Here is a 27,706-nt window from a genome sequence, read left to right as displayed (position 1 = left end):
CCGGTGCAAGTTAACCAAAACCATTAACAGATTTGCAAACAGATTGACCAGCATAGCCATGGCCCAGTGAACCACCATAAGATAAATTAATAAGAGTACAACTGATAGAACACCAGCACTGTGGAATAAAAAAAACCGTAGCGGGCAACTAGCAGCAGAAACTCGAGAAATGTAGTACTGTCACTGTCACATTGTGAAATCAATTAACACAGTGGTAGTCGATACTCGAGGAACGAAGTAATGTCAAAACTCCAAAGAGAAGAGAGCTTTACTGAGCCTGTGACTGAGGTTCTTAACTAAGAACCAAGAAATCGATGATCCTCACAAGTATACATGGATGAGTATGGATGAGTGTTGCGAGTTGCGAAGGTATTAATCTACTACACGCGGTGCAAGTTTCGTTAACAATATTTACGTTGCTTCTTTCGGATTTTGCATCGGTCCTCTCTCATCTGTGCCTGGCAAGATGTCTGAGAATGCAAAATCATGAAATGGAGGGCCTGCAAAAATTGTACGTTTCAGTCATAATGTACCCAACTGAGCAAGAAACTAAATTGTTGAATCTTCGGGAAAAGAAAACAAAAAATACATTCTGAAAGTCAAGTTTTGCCTTCGAGCATAGGGAGTACAAAATCTACTACTCCGTATGAAGGCAGAAAATTATAGCAAGGTAACATTTACTCCATATGAGTATATGACCATATTAGGTATCACAGTAAGTGAACGCACAAAAGGTTGACCCTAAGCTCGTGACAAAATATACGAAAGGAAAAGGACTCAAAAACCAGCACTTCGTCTGCCCGTGAATAAAGTTTCTGTTTATATTACTTTGGTTGGGTGTCCATACCTGAACTTCCAACTTCAAATATTTCCATTGTTTCATTGTGGTTTTTGACTTTGTGACGTATTTCATCAACTTGTATTTCCATCCACGTCTTAGACGGAGTAATGTTTATTAATTTTTGTGCAAAACAAATTAGAAAGTTTATTCATGGGAGGAAGCGATAAACAAGCACAGTACATGAACCACAGAGGAAGAGTTTGTTCGATTAACTCACCTGCTTGGCCCGCCAATATATAGAATGGGATATGAGCAATCATCTTTGTACCACCTTCACTCCAGTTCACAGTTCCCGGATATGGCTTATTTTCTTTGGATTGTCGTGAGGACCCTAATACAGACATACATATCGCAGGCTCATTCAGCAAACCCAAACAATCACGAGCTCTTGTCCACACCCTTGCATCGGACAACCGAGAGCGGGCCACCTGAGATGTAATAGCCATCTAGTCATACTCATAAATTATTTACTAATGAGCCTCAAAGCAAGATATTATAAACTGACATTTCATTCAAACGCCCTATTTATTCCATTTGTAATGCCTGGTATAGCCATATGATTAGATTTACGACTAAATACTAGGACAATAAAGCCACATGTTATTCAAACACACCGAAGGAAAAGACAGAAATTCCATATAGCAAGAGAAGAATATTCAATGTACATGCCTTGCCCAAGGATACATGTGCTCTTGGCAGAAATTCACGATGATAAGTGGCAAGTTTTGCAATAGCGGTCACGACAAAGCATAGAAGCCTCGACTGTGCTGCCTTTTCAGAGCCAGTACTATTGGTGCTCAAGGATACATCTTGCCTTAACCCTAGACGACTTTCATAGAAAAGGAAACAAGTCAGCACAAAAAGATTAAAATTTTATTGTGTTATCATTTAGAGAGGGATAAGAAAGAGAGTAGAAGACAGAGGTCACCTAGACGAAAGGTTCTCATATAAAAGTAGCTCCAAACTTTCAAACAGTTCACGCGCTGCATCTTTGCGAGATTCACCACCACCTCCATGTTCTCCAATGGCCCAACAAAGTTGTAAGGCCAATTCTGTCTACCAAATATAATATATACAGTCTTCAGGACATTTTAACCAACTCCATTTACATGAAATACTAGTGTTATAAGTCTAAACCTTCTCCTGGCTGTCATATGCCTCCCCGAGTCTGTCCATAATTGGCTTCTGTATAGAATTAGATCACCATGAGACTCTTAGGAAATATGTTGTGTAGAAAGAAAGAAGAAAGATCTAAACTTTCATTAGAGTCCAAAGTTCCAAGCATGGTAAAAATTAATGACTTATTTATTCACGCTGACCTTCAGAAGTGCAATAAAATCTGGAGATCGCTTAAAAGAAGCGAGCATGAATTCCAATAATCTTTTCCGAACCTGCATTGTATGGTACCCGTCAAATATTTGAAATATCCTATATCAAGACATGATCTAACCAAATCCAGAAAACAGCCAAATATCTGAAGTCGAGCTACAGATGAAACACCCATTATTTTTCTTAGTGGAAGAAATAGCTAAATACAGATACCTATCAAACACGGAGAAAGGGGGAGTGTCCATAAATTCTATGTGGGTTTACTTTAAACCTACAATTTACTAATTCACACATTTGGTCTTTCAAGAGACTGAGAGATTAAAAGAATTTAACTGCATCAGACATTCTAATACTACCCGGTTGCTTAAGATCCTTATTTAGCAGAGAAACTGTCTTAGAAGGATAAGGGTTCACATTGTCGTATAAGAAAATATGTTTAGTGCATGATCCTCAACGAGGTAGTAGAAACTACTTGACCTCATAAAAATCTTGGAAAACATGTGTTCGAGAACAAGAAAAAAAATAGCACTGCAACAAAAGCAGGAGAATTAAGTGTTTGATGTGTTATTCTAAACCAGCTATGACTCAAATGAAATTACCTCATAAGAATAAATTTTATCAGGAAATACAGAAGCATTTCTTGACATAAGCATGGGAATTAGTGCGCACATCAACGCTGCCAATGAACAGAAAGAGAATGTTCAGAAAATGTATTATATGGAAGGGATACGATTAGAGGGTTGACTTCATAAGAGGTGAGAACAATCTCCCAAGGTTTAGAGTGTTGAGAAATAGAAAAGGTCACATACAATCATTGACATCTTGCAATGCTATAGAAAAATATACATCCAGAAGGTGAGGTGCAATCTTGAATGATTGTTTTAATCGATCAGACTGAGGACCATTTGTGGCAGCCTGCACTGCTGCAGCGATTCCAGGTGAGGTCCAGTGACGTTCCTGAAACATATCAGCAACTCATCATGTCAGACATATTATACAAGAAGTTCAATGTCTATTTGACAGAAATTGAACAAATTACTAAGAAATGAACATGCAGCCGATATAATGCAGCAATATCACTTTCCCCTACCCAATCCATATGCACACCCGTTGGCCCACCAGAATTTGTGCTCTTATACTCCCTATGTCCATGAAAAAACTTCCTAATTTTCCTTTTTGGATTGTCTCTTTACACCTCTAACGGTCTAACCTCTTACATGGAACTTTTCCTTTTCTGAGTGTTATTTTGCCTTGGTCTTTCGATATATGATAAGTAAAGTATCTGCAAGATTCCATGTCATATGTCAAGCTTGTTCTAGGCAACTCAAGCTACTTTGAACGAATAAGTCAAGAAACACCTCTGAAATTATTAAGCACAAATAACTCTCATGATAGGTGACCATGGTTGCAGCGCTACTGCAGTTTCCTGATCTACAATTGTTTTTATTTCGGAGTCTTGAATGACAATAAGCCTAAAAGAGCATAATGGATATTTATCATTGTCCCACAGAAGATACTCTATTTCCTCTTTTCCTCACCTCTCTACTATCCTCATTCTATAAGCTGTAAAGATCAATCTCGACACTAACATCCACACCTTGGCAAATCATATCATGCATAAAAGATTCCATACACAGCCACCCCAACCACCCATTCCCCACAGGTTCCCGTTCCCCACATGTAATGCAGAAGTCAGAACGAGAATTAATATTATTTTAATTTTAATGAATTAAAGTAAAATGTAACTCCAACTAGATAGAACTAGCCATACAGCGATACCATCATTTTCATCTTTAAGAAGATCCAGAAAAGCAGGGTCTGCAACATCAATAGCACTGCTATCCTCAGATTCAGAGTCACCTTCTCCGTCTGCTACAGTTGAGCCAGTGTATGCCTCATCCATCAGTGCAAGAAGCATCTGTACCCACTAACTATTAGTTCCATCATAAAAATTTCATCCAACAGAGTAACAGACTACATAGTTGACAAACATATAGTTTCAATCGACGAACCTCAGGAGCCCTACTGTTCTTGATTGAAGCAATGCTGCTGCCAACCAGTGATCCGGAACCTTTTTCCACCTTTTCAAGAGCAACCACTAGGACTGGCATAGACAAAACATAGTTTTTAGAAGAACATAACCAGAACCACTTCTAACTCACTCAGAGAAAACAAAAGGCCTAACGTAACACTGTTAACGAATTCTGAAAGCCATATACTAGGGAGATGGCCAACATAAACCACTGTCAAGTGGGACCAACTACAAATGCCGACCTTGTGAACTAACACAAATTAAAATCATTGTAATAAAAAACGAGGTAAATACCAAAAACTTACAATCACCCGCTGACACATCAAATACATCTTCCTCACAGTTTTAGAACCTACGTGACTCACCTGGAAAGTCCACAATAGCTGGAAATAGAGGCAAGAATGAGCCAGGCGCCATCAATAAAGGAAATACCTTCAGAAATGATTTTTCTAATCTGAAAAACAGAAGGGAAACAATAAAAATATAATCATTTGAAGCTACAATTTCTCAGATAGATTTTAGCTATTTGGTACAAGAAATGTTGATCACTGACTTCTTAACCAGAATAATGGATGCACATACCCATATTAGTGTTTCTATTTTTAAGAAAAAATATTTCAAGAAAAAGTAGATATTAGTTAGACTTGGCATATCTCAGAGTTCGGTAAGTAAACAGGCCGAAAATACTTCAACACTGGCATTTGAAGCTGATCGCTTTATAAACAGTCCGCCCTACTAAGACTAGAGATGCCTAGAAAAGTAATCTGAGGGTTAAGAGTTGTGGTTATGAGGCAAATGCAATCTTACAATGAATCACTTCAAAATTCAGACTTCCCTAAGTCTACCTCATAAAACAATTTAACATTTCAGACTAGTAGAGGACCAGCTCGAAACAAGCAAGCTGAAATGTTATTGACAACTTAAGAAACTGAATGACTAGCGACTATTGCTCGTTAAAATAAGAATCCCCAGCCTACAGTGCACTGACCACGAATTAATATGCTGGAAAGTTTAGGCAGCATTACACTGATTAGACCCAAAAAAAAATTAACGAAGAGTAAACTTACTTCTCTCCGTTCCAAGCTACTAGCTTAAATAGCAAGGGGAAGAACTGCAAGCATCAAAATAGAGATTACTGGCTTAGCTTTATCGTTTACTAATTTATTTAGTTGATTGTTTGGTACACTGACATCATTACCAAGAAGATTTCCGATTTCCATACAGAATCTCAAGCACGGCAGTACAGAGGTACAATCAAAATAACAACCCTGCCTCACAGGCTCTAGCTTATGGCGAGATAAGGGATTTTGATCACTTTGATGTACATAGCCTCACCCTTGTGTTGATTCAACACGGATTTTTTGGATTACCTTCTTATATTGTGAAGTGGCAGTCATTCAATTCAATTTTCGTTATTGTCATATAGGCTCTTTACGTTCCTAACACAGCGGAAGGTCAATGGCATCTAACCCCCTAATCCTGCCATATGCGTGAGCTCTTGAGGCTTAGCGAGTTAGCGGTAATGTCGTTTCTGGTGTAAAGAGATGTAGGCATAGCCATTAGTACTAGCAAAAGATAGGTCTACATACTTGAGGTAGCACCGTGGGAAATGAAGTCTGAAGCTTCTTTCTGTTGGTGACAAGAAAGTCAACAGTCTCCTCTGCAACGACAGGATCAGCAAAATCACTGCAATTTAACATTAAGACACTTGTGGGCGATGATTATAGTGATGATCAGACAACCAAAACAGGAAGGTTTAAGAGAAAAATTAAACGGGAAGAGCAATAGTTTATTATCCGATGAAAAAGAATTCAGCATCTATTCTGCTCTTTCTTAAAAAAATAGAGGATAGTCATTAAAGGCGTGAATTCTCTTTGCATGGTGATACTCAACGAATAAAATTTCCAGGGGACGAAGTTCTAAAGTGTGGAATTGCTTTAACTAGGATAGCTGATTATGCTGCATAACGCTTATCAATAAATATCTAATGCTTCCATACTTCAAACCTTTATATCATTCTTAACTGCTTCCAAAAATTGTGTCCACTGCCCAGTAGCAGTTTGTCTATGATCCGCACCTAAGACTGGAACCACAAAGTGGCAATGACGATTGTCGGAGATAGTCTTATATATACTCAACAAATGACAAATGAAAGCATAAGTTACCAAATTGAAGTGCAAGACGTTATGTTGATCTGCCCTCTTAACATCTGTACGTGTTATTCTCTGTCCACAAACTGATGTCAACCTCAAAAAGAATCTATGAAAAAAATATGAGTCGAGATCTTTTAAGATTCTCATTAACGCAGGGGTTAACAGATTGAGATTTGGACCGGACTTGCCCAGAAGAAGGGGAAATTTATTATGAATCTTGGACGAGCTTCATTAAGGCTATACATATACACCTTAGTTTGAGGAGGCGCAAGGCGCAACGAGGCGATGAGGGGTCAAAGCGATGAGGCGCAAGGCGAATGCGCACGCCTTTTGATCGCGAGGCGCATCTTTTTTTTGTATGAGCCTCTAAACTAATTCTACACACTAAGCATCACTAAAAACATAGATTCACATCATAAATATATTAAAGGGAAGAAAATTACGTTCTATATCACATATCATTCGTTAAATTAAGTGTTAAATACTTGTACCTAATTAACCATTGTATCCAAAACATCACATAAAGCAAAAACATAAAGGCAAACTACTCTAGAAGTTAAAAACTGAAAAGATAAGAGAGCAATTAAAATTACAAGCAAATGCGACAGAGAGAAAGTCAAGTAGAGGAATTAACAAGTATATAAGCAAGGAGAGAAGAAGAGGGGGAACCAAATTATAAGAAAGAAAACATGAAAGGAAACAGATGCTCAATAACAGCAGTCAAAGCAAGAGATTTTAAAAAAAAATGCGAAGAAGAAGAAAAAGAGAAACTTGCAGTAGAAAATTGAAAGAAGTAAACGCTGATTAGGTTGTACTTCTAAAAAAAATTAGGGTTAAAAGAGTGTTATTTTGTAATAAAATAAAACTTTATTAAAAAGGAGTTAGGGTCATGTGCTTGACATGTGACTATTTATGAAACAAAGCTTGTCAGGCCTCCAGTTAAGAAGGCGCGCCTTTTTGCGCCTAGGGCATCACCTTGAGGCGCTCGCCTTTTAGGGCCTTTTGAACACAGACTCGCCTAGTTGCTGTAATGCCCTAGCATCATCGCCTACCCTCGCCTCGCGCCTAGGCGCGCTTTTTTAAACTAAGATATACACGTGAGCCTAAGAGACTAAGAGTAAGCTTTGACCCCAGAAGTCAAACGTAGACAACAAACACGACAGTGCAAAGTTAAGTATAAGTCACTCCTAAATATACAACATGCAAACCCCTCAAAGTTCTGCCAATTTTGAATGGCAGCCCAAGATAACCATTCATCAGTCATCAATTTCACTCAAAAATAGCAATACTACGATGGAAGGAGCACAAACAATTACCGGCTCAAGCATGAGCGGAAGAACGTCCTTAGACTAGGGTCAGCATCATGAAGAACAGTCTCTCCAAAGTCCAGAAAAAATTGAAGAATTGCCTGTCACAAAGTGCAGCAAACAAAGGGCACCACAGTCATCTTCACTTACAATCGGAAGATTTCCTTACAACTAAGCATACAAGATGTGAACAGAAAACCTATCAAAATTAATCATTCTGCTACCACAACACTTCTTTTTTCTTTGAGTACCATTAAAAACAAACCAGACTTTTAAGCCATCTAAAGACATTTGAGCTACTTATCATACAATCAAAGTCGCGAGTGTTGTAGCCTAGATACCTAGAAGTTCAAGAACCTATACACACTCAAGCTCATTTATATTAAGTATTAAGACAAACATCTCCCCTCACCAAATTCCAAACTCCACATAATCACGCGCTCAAGTTTCGCTGAATGCTCTCATCATTGATTCATAAGTCTCACAATATATCAGCTAACTATCTCAGAATTCAACTTACTGAAAAAAAAAATTCAAACAAACACCACTCAACCAGTATTTTCAGCTCGCACTCGCCACAAAATATAATCACAAACACACAAATGCTCTTATCAATGATTCAAAAGACTCACAATTATGAGCTATTATCTCCGCTTTCAATACAGCCACGAAAAAAATCAACCAAATAACACTCAAACAGTCATTTCAGCTCGCAGTCGCCACAAAATGTAATCACAAACACAACATATACACAAACAAAATCGCCACAATCCGCAATTCCTCAATATTTCAGCTAAAATACCTAATCCTTCAATCACTCACAGTAACTAATCCATCAAAAATCACATTAAATTGAACATTTAAGAAACATACAAGCAAAAGAAGGCCATGAGACGATTGAGACTGAGAAATCGAAGCAACAGAGCGCTGAAAGAGCCGATTAATAGAAGGATAAACCCTAGCTATCAAATCATCAGAATTCTCCTGTTTACACAACTCGCACAATTTTTTCACCTGCAAATTTTCGACGAAATAATTCAAAACATTGCGCAATTGAAATTCGAAATTGATCGGAAAATGCAAACAATAAATTAATTCGGAAATGAGAATAAATTGAAAAGAGAGAACACTGACGGAGTAGAGAAGAGAAGGATCGGCGGCCGGAGGTGCGGCGTCGCGAGCACTAGTTGATAGTGTTCGGAGGTGGTAGTCCCAGTTGTTTTCTTGGTCCACCATTTTTTTACAATAGGTTGGGTCGTTTTTTTTTTTTTTTTGGAAAAATGTATATACAAGGAGTAATCAACTAATCACCCACCGGTTCTTGTTTGAGACCGTTGTAAAAAAAAATGGTGACTTGTGACACAAAATTGGTTATACTAACAATCATCGCTAATCTAGGCATTTTTGGTGAGACACTTTGGAGAATTGAGGAAGTGGTAAACTAGTCCCTGGAGTTTGCATCCTCTTTAACTTTATTTTGGTGTAAACAAACCCCATAACTATGTAATAAAGTCAAATCAAGCCCCTTTCACTTTTCCAGTCAAAATCTCGCCGGATTGTTAATTTCTCACCAATATCTCATCAATATTACGTATAATTGCTCATAATTTAACACTGAGATTTAGGTGCAACTTTTACAAAATTAAATTGCTACGTCCGTAAACAACTTGCTCGGGGAAAACAAGGAAATCTGAGACTGTTATCGCCACTTTGAGAATAGAATGGCATACCATTTAGTCTAAATCTCCGAATCATCTTCAACCATGGAACTCTCCTCGCTCGCTTCTTTTAAGAATAATGTTGGTGTTGAGTGTTCTGGGTGAATGGGTGATAGACAAGACGTCAGGGAGAGAGAAAGTCAGAGGTAGGAGTGGTAGGACATATGAATTGTTGGATAATGTGCTAAAATAAGGCGTACAAATCTTGCAGATACATGCATTTGTATAAGTATATAGAGTAGAAAGGGTAAAAATTATACGTAATATGTACAACATATGAGATATTGGTGAGAAATTGGCAATTCGGCGGAATTTTGACCGGAAAAGTAGATGGGACTTGATTTCACTTTAGAGCAAAATTACGGGGGTTATTTATACCAAAATAAAGTTAAGGGGGTTATTCTCACATTGATGCAAACTTAAGGGGCTAGTTTACCACTTTCCCGCTTTTTGAATTTCCATTGAATTTTTATATACGACGGTGTCATGATAAATAATTGGTTAGTTAGGAGACCCAAGTTCTTAATGAAACATAATTGATTCATTGACATATGCTTTTGTAGTTGTTCATTTTTCATAAATCCAGGATTTTCATTTTTTACTATGAAGTATGAAAGCTCGCAAAAATATTTATGTTAATTATTTATTTATTCCGATCCTGAAAGCCATTATAATAGGATTGGAATTCTATGTCATATCATATTAATGTATAAATAGCGTAGACTTACTTCGAGCGCTCTAATTTCTCCAAAGTAATAATAAGGACCATAGTGATGACCGTGACCTGACCATTTAAGGCTAAGATTGTATTGTTGGATGACCGAGGCGATGACATCAAAAATGCTGACGGATCAACCCAGTCCAATGTCTAACTACAATTTCCAAAATAAATTAAAATTACGTTATCGAATACATGAGATTACCGTGATTATCCACACTAGACTTCCTATAATAGATTCTTCCAAAAAATTTAAAATTGCACTCTTTTTAAAATCGGACTCAAAAAATTCAACCTTATTATTTACTCGGTGCTAAATTATTTATTCATCTTAATCACTAGATTAATACCGATTCAATGTGCTGTTTGACCAAGCTTAAAAAGTGATTTTGCAATTGAAAAAATAGTAGCTTGGCCAAACATGGTAAATTAGAGGGTTTTAAAAGTGCTTTTGAAAAGTCAAAAACGGATTATTCACCCCCAAAATGTCTACTTATCACATAAAGAACCAAATAAGCAAACAAAAGTTGTATTAAAGTAGTTAGGCCAAACATATAAATTTTATGAGAAACCACTTTTACAAAAGTATAGCTAAACAACTAAAATTTTTCCGAAAAATAACTTATGAATAAACTCCTTTTGAAAAGGAAAAACCATTTTCAATAATCAAGGCCAAACAACACCTCAGTTTGGTTTACGTCCAAATAAGCCTCATGTTTGTCACTAAAAAGGGGATAAAAGTATAAGTATAAAACGTTTTTCGTAAACACGGTTGAAACACCAAACATAATTATGCCTATAAACAGTGTAACCCCAATATTTTGTTGCAGAGGAGTTAAAAAAAAATGATGAGTCAGTAGTTCTTGTGTGAGACGGTCTCTAAGATGATCCATTTGTATAAAAAAAAAGTACTCTTTTATTAATAGCAATAAATGAGTGATTTTTCTTATTGAAAAGGATCTCTTATGAGATCTTATTCAAGAATTTGTGAATTTCCAGATACCCAGGTGATATATATCTTTACTGAATGATTTATGCTGTTTAATTTGCTTAGTTTGTATCAAAGTTTGAATCTAACTTTTATATGGGTTATAATTATGAGGTTTCTATTATTGAAAGAAAGTTCATGTTTTTGAATTTGGGTAATTGTAGTTATTTTCAGATTTGATTTTTGTAGTTAGTGATTTAAACAACTTGATGTGAGATAATTCACCTGCTTATTAAGATCACTTTTCTTTGGTACTCCCTCTGTCCCGATCATTTGTTTACTTTCGATATTAATTCTGAGGAGTATTCTGAGCGATGGCTAATGATTGATTGGGACGGAGGGAGTATAACTTTAGTGCTAAACTAAGAGAGAAGTGTATTGGATAATACAAATTCTCATTGAAGACGGGCATATCCATCTAGAGTAGCATTCTGCTTTTGTCTTATCTACCCACTTGGGTATTGCTTGTGACGGATATGCCCGTCTTCAATGAGACTTGATGGTTGGATTTTTGTGATCAGTTGTGTGCTCAAATTTAAGTGGTAAATGAGAGTGTGGGATTTATTTTCATCATCATTCCCAACGATGTTAACCCGGTACTAACCCAGTACTTCAAAGGGTAGTGGCTATGACAGGGTAAGGGGTTGGATGAACACAATAGAGTTTGTTTTAGGATGAACAGTAATGAAGATTGCGTTGAGAATTGCATTGGCCTGCTCTAATTCACCATTTAAGAAACACAATCAGTTCAATGAGTCATTTTTCTTATTCCATTATTTCAAATTCGAAGAATGGTGAGTCTTTGGTTCCAAGAAATACTATATGGATACATTATCAATCGATTCTAATAAAATAAACACACTGCTTTTTGATCTCAACTACAAAGAAAAATAACCTTTTTTTAAATGATTCAGGAACTGATAATTTGGTCGTGAGATTGTTGTACACGATCTTATCGTATTTGATGATGCATTATCAAATATAACTCCGCCTGTAACTGTAGTCACAGCTAGTCCCAAGCCCGGATGAAGGAGGAGGGTTGCGGTAGGCTTGTGGCAGCCAGCGTAAAAATTCCTGTCACACTTTATGCATTATCAAATATAGAAGATGTCGAGTTGCTTACTGAAAGGACTTTAAGAGTTTAAGGGCACAGATGAAGCTTAATGCATTTGAAATGTTGAATACATAATTCTTTTTAGGCAAGTATTGGAGCATGTTTTTGATCTTGTCGATGCTCTCATGAACTCATGCTTGACTCTCTGAATGCATGGGTGAGAATACCTGCTGATGAAAATACTGCAAGTACTTGATAGGAATGCCCTCCCCTATTATTAAAGCAGCTAAACTCCTCAAGAGTAAGCCATTTATATGCTGCATTGCTGCCTTTATGTTGAAGACATTCAGAACTTTTGGAGTACCCGTGAGATCAGGAACCCACCAAATCTCCAGTCTCTATCACATTGTTGATGTCAATTCTATTGTGTCAATATTTTACTCTAAAGAGTGTTACTTGGGTTTGGGGCTTTGGGCGCTTACTTGCATTGTGCAATGAGGCGCCAGTCAAAACACTTGAGGTGCTTTATGTGCATAAGGCGCACGAGGTACAACTAAGACACACGACTATGTAATTTCCATATTGTTCTTTCAATTTATTTATTATGCCCTTTACTTTGCCCATTTATTTTTACTAGCTTTTATGGATTACTTCCCTTGCTGGTCTAGTTGTCTTTAAAACAAGAGGTATTGTTGCACAAAATCCGATCTTGAGATATATCATTTCGCCTCACACCTTTTAAAACTTATCCTACTCCCTCTTTTTCTATACATTTGCTTTACACCTTTTGTGCACTAAGGATACCATTGCAAGTTAAAAACCTAAAACTTGTTAAATATTGAAAATGTATACAAATTAATAGAACATCCCAATAAGGAAAATGTACATCATCAGTTTATCACATGGAACAGAGGGAGTATCAAGATATGGCAGTTTCTTTGATGGCTATTTTTCAACTTTCAAGAACTTGTCGTCTAGAAGTAAGAAGACAAGTTCTTGGTGTATAAAATTTTAATTACATATACTACCTCTGATTCATACTCTCAAGCTTTTACTGGAAAAAGAAGGTACATTTGTGGACTATGGAGTTTACCCTATAGTTTGGATTGTAGGGCTGTGCACAAAACAATCCTTTTGGGAAATAAATTTGACAAACAAGACCCAGTTTAAGCTCTTGAATGTTGCGTGAATAGCCACGTGCGATCCTATCTGGATCATTGCCTCATTTATATTGTTTATTGTATATGACATTCATGTATGAGGTGGAGCTCATAAGAGGAGGGTCGAAAACAGGCACAACTATTTTCCAGTTTGTAGAATGCCAAATCTGATTTCAGATATGGCACCAAGATAGGCTACAATGCCAGCTTCACTTCAATGCTCATAACGATACAAAAAAGGAATCCCATTGGTCCATTTGATTATGCATCAAGCTGTGAACCCTTGTTTGGAGGTATGATTCCTTGTGTCAACTACTCACGTTTTGAATTTCATGCCTGATAGAGATGGAACAAAGTATTGTTTGTACTTCATAGATTTGATATGACTGTAGGCAGGGCCGGCTGGAGGGGTGTACAACCCGCGCGACCGAACAGGGCCCCCAATTTTTAAGGGCCTAAAATCTGGAAATCTAGGGAAGAATGTATATATACAAGGTAACGAGTTTTATAATCATCAATGTTACTTGGGTGAGTTGGTTGCTACACTTGTTTGTATAGAAGTCTAGGTCCCAAAGGTCTGGTGTTCGACTCCTTATGGCATCTTTTTGTGGTTTGCTTTTTCGCAAAATGAAACAATATATAACTTGGGTAGTAATCGAACCCACGCCAACATGTAAGAAATGTGAGGATTAATCCAACTTGCCAAAGTTGTTTTATGCTTGGAGAAAGATTTTTAATTTTAATAAATATGATGGGTACCCTCGTTTTTAAAATGATAGCAATTATCCTTTTTTTTTTTTTTTTTTTTTTAAAATTCTTTCTCAACTTTCTCAATTCACATTAGCTGCTTATTTCTATTTAGTTCGTCAATACCATATTTAACATGTCTATAATAATAAATAAAATAGAAATAACATAGAAATAAGCCATATTTACCATCCTAATTTACTCCGCAAAAATTATATAAGTATAATGTATGTCAAATAAATTTTTTGAAAAGTCTAAAATATAAAGTAAATATTTAATTTGTGTCAAAAGTTCATACAAAATTTAACCGAAACAAAAATATTGTTTAATTGGCATGGATTATATCAATATTTTCGGCTGGATGTTGAAATATTTCCATTTATAAGAGTTTTTTTTTCCTATTATATTATATTTGGGGCCTTTTTTTTAGATTTTGCACAGGGCCACCAAAATCTCCCAGACGGCCCTGACTGTAGGCACTAAAATTTTATGCGATACAAAATTTGATTTTACAATCAGGAGAAGTTGCTTGAACTGATGTGAACATTTTTATGGGCTTATATGGAAAATGGAAGAATCTGTCTGACATCAAGAAATGTTGTTGATAGCAACTTTTTTGATATCCACATCGAGAATTCATGGTTGGTGAGCTTAGTGTCATGTGCCACACTTGTATTCTCAGCATATTGATAAGCTTGTGTGTTTTGATGATTATAGACATATAGAAGTAGTAGCCATAATTTAAATGATCTTTTTGTCTGATGTAGGTCTATCAGTGTGTTTGTTTATTAAGACGATACCCTCTTAATGCTGCTATATCCTCGTATTGGAGTTTCAATGGCTTGAGGTAGCATGAGTTGTATCATATGTGATGGATTGTACTTTTGCAGTTTGTCAATGTGCTTTTGTCTTCCCATATTATGTTGAATTGAGGAGAGCAGGGGAATCCTAGCCTCTTGATTCCACTCCACCCTTCCTTCATTCCCACGAAACCATGAAGTCGAGTCTAGGATTTATGGAGAACTGAACCCTTATCCTCATAAATGAAGGGCAGAAGGGCTACCGTTTAGGCTAGTACACATTTACGTCGGTAGTCTTTTTATGAAAGGGTTAGTTAAGTTAATTGGTATTTCATATGCAATTGAGTACAGTTCTTATTTATTACGGACGGAGTCATATAGTTTGTCTTCAATGTAGAAGTATTACCTGTTTTGGTATTATTCTTATGATGCAATAGCAATTGAGTTTCTTTTTGAGTAGGTTTAAGTGTTTAATCCCCTCATGGCAATAGATTTCTGATTTTCAGACCTTCGAAGTTGCCTCCTGTTGTGGTGTTAATGGAAACAATGTTTGGTTATCCTCGTCAATCATGAGAGATTCACAACTTAATCGGCTTCGACAATTATTGAGGAGAAGAGATTACCATGAAGTTGAGATGTCTTCAACTATTGTAGCTCATCTATCAAACTCTAGCAAATGGTGAAGATGTTGTCAATGGAGGAAGATGGCTCGTATTTAGAAACAGGCATTTGCAGAGAAGCCTCAGTAAGTATCTATTTTTCTCATTATTAGTCTCCTCGTTGTCATGTTCTTCAGTCTTTGTGAAATTAATTGAAAATATCAAATTTTATATTTCACCTGCCTTAGTAGTAAACCTCAGTGAGCATCACAGGTGTTCTTTAATACTAGATCATAATTCATAACATTCATAGCTGAGAACATAGGTCGTGTTTTTATTTCCCTTTCCGTCTATTTTTGTGTTTTGATGAGTTACTTATCTTTTTTTTTTTTTAATCTGGTGAATACTTGCATTATAACCTTGTTGTCCTTTTTTCAGATATAGGGTGTGTTTAGATAGCATTCGGGGAGGGAAGGGGAGGATGGGAGGATCGAAGGGAAAGAGAGGGGAGGGTTAACGGGGCAAGGGATTTTTCCCCCCAAATTTTTCTTATTGAAGGGATTTCGATTTGTCTTGGGGGAGGGAAAATTGAGTTCTACCATTTCCCTCCATTTCTATTTGCTACCTAAACGAAGAAAATTGTAATCCTCCCTTTCCTCCAAATCCTTCTATCCATACAAAGGATTTTAGTAAAATTTAATGCTAGGTGGTAAAAGATCAGTTCAGGATTTTGTTCATTGTTTTATTTCTTGAACGCTTCCTGGATCGTGCATATAACGCATGCCTTTTAAAGTTCAGCCTTTACAAAATTCACCGTCTTCCTGATTTTAGTTTGAATTTTTACGCTTACGATTACTTTGTCTTTAATTTGAAATTCTATGCAATTTACGGGAGTTATTGAAGCACTGGGGTAATGTTATTGTTGATGCTTATAAGGGAGTAAATGGCCAATAAAAATACTAGTTCACTTTTAGATACTTTTCCAATTAAAACTTGATATTATACCTAAATAGTCCAATACTTAAATTTAACCTTGTTTATGTAAAACATGTAACTGATGTTTTTTCCAAGATTTATTTTGCTGAAAGCTTTTAAATTTGCTTAACCGGATTCATATCGCCTCACTTTGTAATAGAAGATTTGATCAGTCATGTTTTTTATGGTAAATTTATTGATAACCTGAATCGCCTCATATACTTAGATCGAGTGGCAATCTATGCGTCAAGTTACACCAGAAGAAGTGGTAATATTCCATTTTACTTGTATTGCTTAGATCGTTTTACGTAGGTAGGTTGTCCTACACTTCCGTTCAATTTGAAGAACTATAGTTTTTTCCTTGTCTTGACACGTGACTTGTTAGACCTTCTAAATTTTATTTTTTGAGTAAATTTTGGTGAATTATGTTTTTATAAAAGAAATCCGGACTTCAATTTTAAAACCTATAAGTTTACCTGACTTTTGTATTATGTTTCACTCCCCTTTTGTTTTCAATTTTTCTTTTCTATTTTTTCGCATTTTGAGGTGTGTGTTCACTCATGGACGATTCTAAAGGATGATTCATGTCAGCAGACCCCAAATCATTTTGGGATTAAGGCTCTGATGTTGTTGTTGTTGTAGTAAATTTTGGTGAATTGTTCCTACGATTTTATTGTCCATTCTTGATTGTGAATGAATCATGTTCTTGTTACAAGTAGAGAGGTAGTATTCTTGTCCTTTGTTAGTGTTATTGTTTCTTGTGTTGCCTTCTCTTACTCTCTATTTTGGAATGACGTCGAACACATTTTTTTTTTTGTCAAGGATGATAAAAAGATGCAAGTGTGTCGAGTTTCGGAGTCCATGACAATACAACAACATTACCCCAGTGCCTCAATGGCTCCCGCAAATTGCGGGGTAAGGGGGGTCGGATGTACGCAGCCTTACCCTTGTGTTAGCAACACAAAGAGGCTGTTTCCGAATGACCCAAGATGGAAATTGCGTCGAGAACTGCATCGAAGGACCGCTACTTCACAAAAGAAAGAAGAGCAGCCACTTTAGTGAGCCATTTTGATTTATTCCATTATAATCCATAACCAAAGAGTAATGAGTCTTTGGCTCCATTTTGATTTATTCCATCGGAGTCCATGACAATCTGGTGATAAAATTAAGGCTGGTTGAGAACACCATAACATATTTACATCACATTTTTTGAGCCTATAGAAGTTACTCAGTTAGTCCCTTTACCATTTCTCATAAGAGCCTTCGGATTTTGTTTTTGCATCCATGACTTAAAAATGGTTTTTTAAGACTTTCTTTGCATCTCTATGGCTTTGTCTACTTTGGTTTCTGAAACTTTGTTATTAATTTCTTTGAACTTTTTTTCATCAAAGGGATGATCTATTTCCGGCTTATGTTCATGAAGAAACTTATGTTAAACATCTGTTCTTCTTGATGTCTTGCAACCATTCAGTCTCTTGCCAATAGGTTGTGTAGGTTTTTGATCATTTCAAACCAATTTAACTCGATTTTCCTCCTTATTCGTGAGATCAAAAATTTGAAAAAACATCTGAATATATTTAAACACCCTTTGTTTAACGCAGGGAACGACCTTTGTTTAAACAGAAAAGTAAACGTATTAAAAGTTGGGAAACACGGATATGTCGTGTAGCAAAAGGTCAAACGCTCAAACACTATTTGCGTTTTCATGAAACAGACTACTGAATCCATCCAAATGGACGCCTAGAGATGATCCGTTACTACTCACCTTTTGGCATTAAGAAAATCGCTTCCTTCCTTTCTTTGCTTGCCCGCATGATTTTTGTTTTCCTTTAGAGTACTAATGGTTTTCGTGATATATATCATAACGATCCATAATTCCTTGCTAAAGTAAATTAAAATTTAATCTCTCTCTTTCTTTCCTTTTCATTCCCCTTTGATTTCCTGTGGCAGGGTTTCCTGATACCGGCTCTAAAGATCAATGGACAAAATCAGTAGTTTGCCTGACCACATTCTTAGTCACATTCTATCCTTTCTTCCGACTAAGAATGTTGTGGCAACTTGCGTTCTATCAACCCGATGGAGATATGTATGGGCTTCAGTTCCAATTCTCGACTTTGATGCTAGGCTACATGCAGATTGCTATTCTGTCTTCAACATGAATGCAAATAAATCCGATATTACTTTTCAGCATTTTGTGAGCAGAGTATTACTTTTTCACGACCAGCGTATTCAGAAATTCCGTCTGATTTACGATTGTCTGTGTCCGTATACACCTGTTCACACCTGGCTTCGGGTTGCCATTTCCGAAAAGATGCAGGAGTTGGAACTTGACATCGGGTTGTCTGTCCATCATGAAATTTTCGACTTACCAAAAAAGTTTTTTACATCGAGTTCACTCGTTGTTCTTAAACTATCTGGAATTCCCTTTAATATTCCGTCCTTTGTCGACTTTCCAAGTCTTAAGACTCTAGAGCTTAGAAGAATCTCGTCTTTTGATGAGAAGTGCATCGAGAGTTTACTTTCTGGCTGTCATGCACTTGAAGAATTAGTCATTGAAGAAATTTCAAGGATGAAGCCAAAGACGGTATATCTATCCATCGAGACACTAAGAACTTTCATTTTTACTTATAGATTCGTGGTCGATGCAATGGTGGATCTCCCCTATAAATTTTTCATTAATGCCCCAAATCTGACATACTTCCATGTGAAAGGCTGTATATCAGACGTGTTTGTTATGAATACTTCCGCTTCATTGGATGAAGCACATATTGATCTTCGTCAAACACCTGTTTCGCTTGAGAACTACGTTGTTTGCTCCCAGCGTATCTTCAAACTCTTCAAAGGAATAGCAAATGCCAAATTCATCTCATTCTCCGGTGAAGTTGTTCAGGTATCTGCGCTACCCTTAGTTCGTTGTTTTTTTCCCCTTTTCCTATTTATTACGTAATGAAAGCAATGTATATAGAAATGCAGAAAGATCTTTAATACTAACTACGTACTAACGAAATGATTACTCTCTTAAATAGTTGCTTTGTGCGGCATCCAATCAGAGTCTGCCTGCGTTTTCCAATTTGGAACAACTAACGTTTGGTATCGGCTTTGATTTTGCGTGGAAAAGAATACTCGCAGAGTTTATTATATGTTCCCCTCACTTGGAAGAACTTACTCTTAATAACAAGGTAAGGGTACCTCCTCCGTTCATCACTTCATTTCACTGCGGGCCTGAAAGGTGAACCATCTCAACAAAAACCTTAAGGTGATGGTTGAGGCCCAACTATAATATTTATATCCTATTACACCCCCTCACTCGAATGCCCATTGGGCTTGAAGAGTGGTTAGTCCTCTGTTCCCCCGTACTGTGTGTTGAAATTCCACTTCGTGAGTTATTGGGGTTGTCAGGATTTGAACCCGTGACCTATTGCCATGAAAAACCATATCAACCAAAACCTTACTCGCATATGAGTGTTCCGTTGTGTTATTTGTATTTCTTACCAGTGAAAATATAACAAATTTGCTGAATTCATGTGAACGTTTAAAAAAAATACTGAATTGACGGATAGAATGATATCAATGAAATGGCTCTTTTTAATTTTTTTTGTTGGCAGGAAGGATTTCTGAAGGATATGGATGAACTGAGCAAGTTTGCGACTCGGCCATTGCCTGAAAGTTTAAAGTCTGACCTGAAGCAGATTCTGATCGAGGAACTTTATGGTAGTTTCATGCCTGAACAAATAGTATACCTGGTGGAGCATGTTAACATTTTGAAGAGGCTGATAATAAACTGCCGTTGCCCTACGACTCTGAGAAGCCAAATCGGTCTTGCCTGAATCTCTCAACTTTGTGTTCGAATTATGGTGGATGCAGGATGGAAATCTTTGGACAAGGCCGGTATAGGGTGGGTTGTTTTTTCGGAGGTAGGAAATATTCTGTACGAGGAGAAGAGATGCATTAGAGCGGAGTCTGCGTTACAGGCGGAGGGGATTGGGCTCTTGGAGGTCCTGATGTGGGCGGTAAAGCAGGGTTTCCATCACCTGGAGGTCTCATCGGATTGTCTTCAGCTTCTCCTTTTTATTGATGGTTTTCAGAAGCCTCAGCAGAACTTGGTGGATATTCTACGAGATATTGAGGCGCTGGCTCCTTCCTTTCACTGTCTTGCTTTTAGATACTTACCTAGAAGTCTTAATAGCTTGGCTCATAGCCTTGCTTGCGAGGCTATGCTTTAGTTAGGTTTACCTTTCTTTACGGCTGCCAAAAAAAAAAAAAACTTTGTGTTCGAAAATGGTATCCTATGGAAATCGAAGACACTTTTGTCGACTTCCGTTAAATTTGTTTTTGCCATTTTCATCTTCTTTTAGAATGATTTAAAAGTTGTATTTTGATCTATCAGATTATGAACTTGTTGGAGTCATTATTGGCAACTCAATCCTTATTTTCTATTTAATTTCTTTTGAATAACTGGCTTCTCTGTGAGGTCGACGGAACTTTACCCATCTCCATTTTCGGGTGTACTTTGAGTCCTGCAATGGCCCTGTATAAAATGGCAAACGTAATGGCCCGTCCCGTCCCGCCCGCTAACAAAGCGGGCTTGGACAACGTATTTTCCAAAATTTACAAAGGCCCGGCCCATGAACCCGCCCTAAACCAAGCATGTTTGTGGGCCAAAAAATCATGCTAGCCTGGCCCACGTCTGACCCAAACTCGCATTTGACCACCTCTACAACAAAACACCCGGATTTAAGTTTGAAAACCAAGTTAACTTGAAAATGTTTGAACAAAGTAGGAGACCGATGCACCATATATCCCTGGCGTGGTGGGTGAAGCGAGGATTTTGTTCTTATTCCCGTAAGCATTCGGTAGTGAAGAGGTAAGACGGCTTGAACTCGTAGTTCAGGCTATCCAACACCTCGCAAAAACATAAAATTCGCAACCCTCACTTTCTCGTCGTTATTGAATAAAAATTAATCTATCGCCGTTATTGGTATGATTGTATCACAATCAATTTATCTCGTAAGATTTCGCAAAGCTTGCTGAGCTTCCATGAGAACTTAAAATAAATCATCTTGGTAATGGATATAGGTTAGTCCTACCCTAGAGGATCAACATAGTTTTCTTTCCCAATCAAGAAAAAAAAAATCTCGGTAATGGATATGAGGTGCATTTGTGACTATTTGAATTAAGTACATATTATAAAACGTGTCATAGTATTAACAACAAGCACCAGTGGTCTAGTGGTAGAATAGTACCCTGCCACGGTACAGACCCGGGTTCGATTCCCGGCTGGTGCATGAAGCTATGATTTAATCTGCACACCATGTGGCCGATTAGGGTCTGCCACTATCGTCTGAATTCATAAGACGAGGTTATTTGTGCATATGAGCTTTTTATAAAAAAAATATACCTACGTTTCTCAGAGTCGTTTAGAAGTATTTGCGACGGGCACAATGTGACCATTTTTTTATAGGTAACATTTTATGAACAGTGTTTGTGACGGAATAGTACCTGTCACAAGGGAGAATTTGCGAATGGCAAATTGGCAAGTGTTGAGTTAATAATTGATAGTAGCCCCAAATGTTAAAGAGTACTAGCAAATAGCAATGGTAAGCTTGCTGCTAAGGGTCTTTCTACTTATGGACATACTTAGTACATCATAAGACGAGGTTATTTGTGCATATGAGCTTTTTATAAAAAAAATATACCTACGTTTCTCGGAGTCGTTTAGAAGTATTTGCGACGGGCAAATGTGACCACTTTTTGATTAAATGTAACCACTCAAACACTGTTCATAAAATGTTACCTATAAAAAAATGGTCACATTGTCTACCTCGCAAATGCTGAACGATGTTTGTGAAATAAGACTGTCATCGCGAGGAGAATTTGCGAATGGCAAATTGGCAAGTGTTGAGTTAATAATTGATAGTAGCCCCAAATGTTAAAGAGTACTAGCAAATAGCAATGGTAAGCTTGCTGCTAAGGGTCTTTCTACTTATGGACATACTTAGTACATCATTCTGTGGAGATGTTTGGCAATTTTTGTTAAGTTTTTGCGGGCTATTATTATATGAGAGGCCGGAGTTGACATTTAGGCGTCAACGACTCAACGTATGTGAAATTGGGTTTTTTTATTGAGTATGATATGTTGATATTGGATATTTGGATATCTTTTCCGATTGTTGTAAAATCCGCAACTGCTATTTTTTAAAAAATTTAATGGGTCTTGATATATTATTTTTACATCTGAATTAGCAACTCAAATAATGTCGTTAGGTGTGTCATCTGTGATCTTACCAACTACGTCTACCTTCTACACTTCTACTCAAGGAACAAAATGAGCCAAAAGAGTGTGTAACATGCATGGTCAATTTAATTGTCAATGAACAAAAGAAAAAGAAAAACAATAAAAAACGAGATAATAGCAAAAATGTCTTCACCGATAAAGATTACTTTTGATTCTTGAGATCTTTAGTTATCGGTAAACAATCACTTTCCAACTCCACCGCTTTGATGCCATGTTGTACAAGATGCATCACCCCCTTTTACCAAGGTGACAAATACACGTACTCATCATGATAACAAATCATATATTATAACCTACAAATCATGCATATAAAATCAATCACTCTTTCACTAAGGTAACGAATTCTTCATTCCAAATTATTATCCACTCATACATATTATAAATAACAGATTGCAATAACCTATATGAACATGATGATCGATGTTATAACGATAACATAACAATAAACAAACTTGTTTTAGACCACAATAATCAAATTTGAGCTAGGCACCTATCTAGCTATTGCATCCATTTGATGTTGTAGCCAATTGAGAATATGTCAATGTAATAATTGGATGAAACATTTGAAAATACAAACCGTATTCCACAACCTCCCACCATTTTATCATTAGGTTAAAATGTCATCATAAATATAACAATAATTCACATTACTATACGTATATACTACAAAGTAGGAGCAATAATTTATTGTCGATCAAATTATAAACTAATGTAGTATTTTTTTAGACCTGATTTCAGTTTAGTTGAAATTCTATGAGTTCACTCAGTTTAATTTAATTTTACTTTTATTTCAATTCGTTTCGGATTTTAAAAATCTAATTCTTATTTCCATTTAGAGAACTTGATTCCACTATTGAAATAGTTCATAAGCCTTAACCTAAACTCTCGTAGACCAATTTTAGTAAAGCTCAATTCCGTTTGGTTCAAATCTTAGTTGTGACTTGTGAGGTCAGTTTGATTCCTTTTTTTTTTTTTTTTTTTATGGCGGATTTATCCGTCTTAAGAATAAAACGGGATAAATAACACACCCCACTTGCATATATGTGATAAATCTTATGCTAATCTCAATACATTTTGTTTTTATCTTATGTGTAATACTTGACGAGTCTTAAAATTAACATCCCTTCTTAAACGAGGATTTTTGATACACCTATGGAAGCCTCAACCCAAACCCTCATAGATATATTAATTGAAGATTTATGTCTCACAAAATGTAGACCAATAAACTTGGTAAAAAGGTGAAATAATACAGTAAATCTCATCCCCACCATCAATCCATCATTATGAGAAATAAAAGAAACATAAATTGTTGTGTTTTGGCCTTTTGGGGCATCAAATGACTAAAGGCATCAACTTTTACAAGTATGCATGAAAGGAATTTTTTTTTTTTTTTTTTTATTAAGAGTTGGAAGGGTGTAAACCATTATCCCACATCCTTAAAATAAAGATGGAAGATCATCTTTATAAGTATCTACAAATATATAATAGTTCGAGGCCTTTTGGGAAGGAGCCCAAGAGTAAATCCGTGAGGCTTTGACCCAAAGCGGACAGTATCGACTATCGTACTATTATGGACAGTGGACACCGGTGCAGCAGAGGCCCAACACGAGGATATTCACGCTTCCGCACAACAAGTGGTATCAGAGCCCAAGGTTCAACTTAGGCTAGACACGAGGATTCATCAACAGGCCCAAGACTTGAAGTTGTACACTGTAAGGCATGAAATTCCTAACTCGGGGTGAGTCTTTGAGCAGACCCGGTGTTAAATGGATGAAAGGCGACATAGGTCTGAGTCAAGATGATGGTCCTTGGTTTGAGAGAAGGATTGTTAGGGTGCAAACTCTTGTCCCACATCCTTAGAATAAAGATGATCATCTTTATAAGTATCTACAAAAATATAATAGTACGAGGCCTTTTGGAAAGGAGCCCGAGAGTAAATCCGTGAGAATTTGACCCAAAACGGACAATATCGTACTATATTATGGACAATGGACACCGGTACAGCAGAGGCCCAACACGAGGATATTCACGCTTCTGCACAACAAGAGTATCGCCTACCCTAACTTCCATCAAAATACTAAGGCAACTTAGAAGATAGATGTCTCTTAAGTTTGATTTTTCGTTAGCAATAATAAGGAATTAAACCCCCTAATTTTACAAGTATGGAAGTAATTTATGAACGAAGATTCTTTAATTTTAACCTAGCATTTTAACTTACTTTATTTATTGTCTAGTGGGAAAAAAGTGGTAGGGTCTTCCTATAGTTGTAGGTCCATCGGTCATTTATTTTACCTATAAATACTGCCCCTACTAATCTACATGGTCCATATAGTATTATTGCGTTTGTTTTTTGACGCACAGATAGGCACATGTCATCTGTCCATATTCTCTTACACCTCTTAGACCTACCGTTTTCAATCCGATCCAAAAATATACTGAACTTGAATTCGATTTCTTGTATTAAAGATACGACTTATTAATACACTAATAACTAATTAACTAGGATAAATATTTTCCATGTCGTATCATATACTAAATCAACCGTAAGCCTAAATGCGTTCATCCACAAGACGTATTAATTGTCTCTCATTGATGTAGTAAGAGACGTATAAAAGCTGAGACGGTCTCTCAAGAGACTTACTGAAATTCACAAATTATAGCGTAGAGAGTTCCTAATATAATTTGGGTCATCTTAGGCCATTTTTATTATTAGGGCACATTATAAAATTTAGCATATGTTAGTTAGCTTAGCTGTTAAAGTTACGGGTGATGTTACTTATAATTTGAGTTCCAATTTTGTTAGTAACACATTATCTTTGTAACTTCCTTTACACTGGAAAAATAAAATTTAGTTGATACGGAGTATATTTTAATTCAATATTACATCTATAACCACGCGATAGATGCTAGGTGGTTGCATATTTATTATTAACAATCACCCTTTATCTTTGGTCACGTTATTTGAGCGGGAATCTATGATTGAGAATTTTTTTATGGGTCTAATCATGTGAGCAATTGCGATTTTGTGATAGTTATAACATCTTGTGATGGATAATGGCCGTTAATAATAAATTTGCAACCGTTTTGTCTATTTATATCATAAATGGTAATCGGGGAAAAACGTTTTTCTTGTAGTATGAATCTTGAAAAGGGGGACTAATGGACTATAACGGGTAAAGTTTGCGCTTGCGGAAATTTCGTATGGGAGAATTTTAGAGGAAAAGAGAGTTCAAAGACGAGAGCGGTTTTCTTGTCCCATTTTGTGTTTCATCTTGTGTTCCATTATCCCTCTTTGTGACACATCATTAGTTTAATAGGAATTATTGTCACTTTTATTATGTGATGGATGATGTATCATAAAATAAAGGTAATAGAACAGGAGATGAGACACAAAAATAAGACAGATGATCTTCACTCGTCAAAGACTCATGGAAAAAATGATAGCTAGGGTTGTCCAAGGCCGTGGGAATAGGGTGTGGTCAAGATGGAAATTAAGAAGGTAAAGTATTTAGTTAAAAAAGTCATTGTTTAAAATGGCTATATTCATATTAAATTTTAAAAAATTGCATTTAAATGACATACCTATTTTAAAATAAATCAACTTATTTAATTATTGAGAACTAAAACGAGGTTATTAAACTATTTTTGAGGAAAAACAGATGTGTGAGAAACTGACAATACTAAGCATGGATTGTACTCTTTTGAACAAATGACGGTAAAAAACATTTTGACTCTGTAGTCCGTAGTACTATATTTATAATAGTCCACTTGTAAATGAGTTGTAATGGAGGCGTTTGGTTAAAAGGGTCGAAATGGATTGGAATGGATAGAGATACCATGAGGAAATAGATTTAGAATCGTACATGTTAATTATTATTTGGTTCAGTTTAGAAGTATATGAAAGGGGAATGGAGTTAGAAACATGAGTGAGAAGGTGGGTATATCCGAGAAAAAGATTGTACATCAGATGTATTACACCATATTTAATTACTTTTTGAGTTTTTGTGTATTCTTTTTTAATTCTATAGAGTTTATAAATTACATTTTAGTTTTATAATGTCAAAAATCAAATTTTTTTTGAGTTTATATGTAATTTTTTGAGTTATAATGTGACTTTTTGAGATTAATGTTTAACTAAATAAACTCAAAAATTTTATATTAATACTTAAATTTTTTTAATTAAAACTCAAAAACATTATCCACTTACTGGGATTTCAAGGAGTTGGGTGGAATTAGAATCCTTCCAAAATGGCCCAACCAAACACTTCAATAGCTCAAATTCATGTTATTCCATTCCAACAACCCAACCAAACACCCTAGACACTTACATATCCATTGATTACTCTGCATATACAATATTTTTCAATAACTCTGTTCCGGGTGTAATTCCAGAGCAGATATTCGTTACCACCCGTTGCTTGTAGAATGATGTCCTTGGTTGAATCCTTCTTGCCTTTATCGTTCTTCTCGGCCTCTCCTGCAACAATGAACGAACTGAGGGCTTGGCTTTGTGCCAAGCGTACTCACTCCGACGCTCAAGTCAGTAACTTAGGGGATAAGTTGTTCCTTGGCTAAATGTATATTGTAGAGAGATAAGGAAGATTCTACCAGATGAATAGTGTTTCTTAGGTTAAGTTGTGGATACTTTCCTCAATGAAGGTTGAGAAGTATTTATAGACTTTCACCTTTTGTCACGTAGTGGCCAAGTGGCCAAGTGGCTAGCAGGTGGAAAGACTGATCTACCCCTCGGCCGAGGGACCTATGGCAGGCCGGCGAGCCCTGCTGGCTCACCGCCGAGGGGTCTTGGATGTGAGTGTAATACCCTGACTTTTAAACAAATTATTATAAGCCGATTATGTTATGTCGCGAAATAATATAATATTACAATATAATAAATAACAAACTATAATCACAAGACGGTAAATTTAATCACGAATGTAGGTACATATTTATGTTACTCAGTGTCGGGATAATACGGAAGTATCCTCGT

At 36.4% G+C, this 27,706-nt stretch overlaps 3 protein-coding genes, 1 non-coding gene and 1 pseudogene across 9 annotated transcripts; 4 read left to right on the top strand and 1 right to left on the bottom strand.

Moving 5' to 3' along the window:
• Positions 1-43: 43 nt before the first annotated feature.
• On the bottom strand, positions 44-8,992 carry LOC141646905 (uncharacterized). The gene is made up of 16 exons (XM_074454902.1): positions 8,797-8,992; positions 8,536-8,676; positions 7,672-7,763; positions 5,792-5,888; positions 5,270-5,313; positions 4,568-4,656; positions 4,183-4,274; positions 3,942-4,088; positions 2,980-3,127; positions 2,770-2,846; positions 2,161-2,232; positions 1,979-2,026; positions 1,770-1,897; positions 1,511-1,670; positions 1,059-1,269; positions 44-500 (listed from the first exon to the last, which is right to left on the bottom strand). Exons 1-16 carry the CDS (start codon positions 8,896-8,898, stop codon positions 412-414), a joined length of 1,737 nt encoding a protein of 578 aa, XP_074311003.1. The 5' UTR covers positions 8,899-8,992; the 3' UTR covers positions 44-411.
• A 1,865-nt stretch (positions 8,993-10,857) lies between these two features.
• Positions 10,858-20,842, top strand: LOC141646904 (putative F-box protein At1g58310). 6 transcript variants are annotated; one of them, XM_074454897.1, is made up of 7 exons: positions 10,858-11,105; positions 12,001-13,593; positions 13,693-13,795; positions 15,354-15,592; positions 18,372-19,311; positions 19,448-19,600; positions 20,027-20,842. In XM_074454897.1, exons 5-7 carry the CDS (start codon positions 18,400-18,402, stop codon positions 20,246-20,248), a joined length of 1,287 nt encoding a protein of 428 aa, XP_074310998.1. In that variant the 5' UTR covers positions 10,858-11,105; positions 12,001-13,593; positions 13,693-13,795; positions 15,354-15,592; positions 18,372-18,399; the 3' UTR covers positions 20,249-20,842. The 6 variants fall into 6 exon arrangements, with proteins under 6 accessions (XP_074310998.1, XP_074310997.1, XP_074311000.1 ...); XM_074454896.1 differs by having other exon boundaries at positions 10,858-13,593; XM_074454899.1 differs by lacking the exon at positions 13,693-13,795 and having other exon boundaries at positions 10,858-13,593.
• LOC141646548 (uncharacterized) lies at positions 20,273-20,644 on the top strand. The gene has a single exon (XM_074454419.1). It carries the CDS (start codon positions 20,273-20,275, stop codon positions 20,642-20,644), a length of 372 nt encoding a protein of 123 aa, XP_074310520.1.
• A 793-nt stretch (positions 20,843-21,635) lies between the features above and the next one.
• TRNAG-GCC (transfer RNA glycine (anticodon GCC)) lies at positions 21,636-21,706 on the top strand. Its single transcript has one exon. It is a non-coding gene; the product is annotated as a tRNA-Gly (tRNA).
• A 2-nt stretch (positions 21,707-21,708) lies between these two features.
• On the top strand, positions 21,709-21,801 carry LOC141650411 (small nucleolar RNA snoR114; annotated as a pseudogene).
• The last annotated feature ends 5,905 nt before the right edge of the window (positions 21,802-27,706 follow it).

This window comes from Silene latifolia, chromosome 3, assembly GCF_048544455.1.
Source record: "Silene latifolia isolate original U9 population chromosome 3, ASM4854445v1, whole genome shotgun sequence".
Taxonomy (NCBI): Eukaryota; Viridiplantae; Streptophyta; class Magnoliopsida; order Caryophyllales; family Caryophyllaceae; genus Silene; species Silene latifolia.
This window is presented reverse-complemented; position numbering and strand designations above follow the sequence as displayed.

Bases quoted from the DNA above. Each gene is read 5' to 3' on its own strand.
- LOC141646905 (XM_074454902.1), bottom strand. From the start codon at position 8,898: ATGGTGGACCAAGAAAACAACTGGGACTACCACCTCCGAACACTATCA. The intron at 2,027-2,160 runs GTCAGCGTGAAT...AATTCTATACAG, and splicing joins ATTTTATTGCACTTCTGAAG to AAGCCAATTATGGACAGACT. The intron at 1,898-1,978 runs GTTTAGACTTAT...TATATTTGGTAG, and splicing joins CATATGACAGCCAGGAGAAG to ACAGAATTGGCCTTACAACT.
- LOC141646904 (XM_074454897.1), top strand. From the start codon at position 18,400: ATGGACAAAATCAGTAGTTTGCCTGACCACATTCTTAGTCACATTCTA. The intron at 19,312-19,447 runs GTATCTGCGCTA...TCTCTTAAATAG, and splicing joins TCTCCGGTGAAGTTGTTCAG to TTGCTTTGTGCGGCATCCAA. The intron at 19,601-20,026 runs GTAAGGGTACCT...TTTTGTTGGCAG, and splicing joins AACTTACTCTTAATAACAAG to GAAGGATTTCTGAAGGATAT.
- LOC141646548 (XM_074454419.1), top strand. From the start codon at position 20,273: ATGGTGGATGCAGGATGGAAATCTTTGGACAAGGCCGGTATAGGGTGG.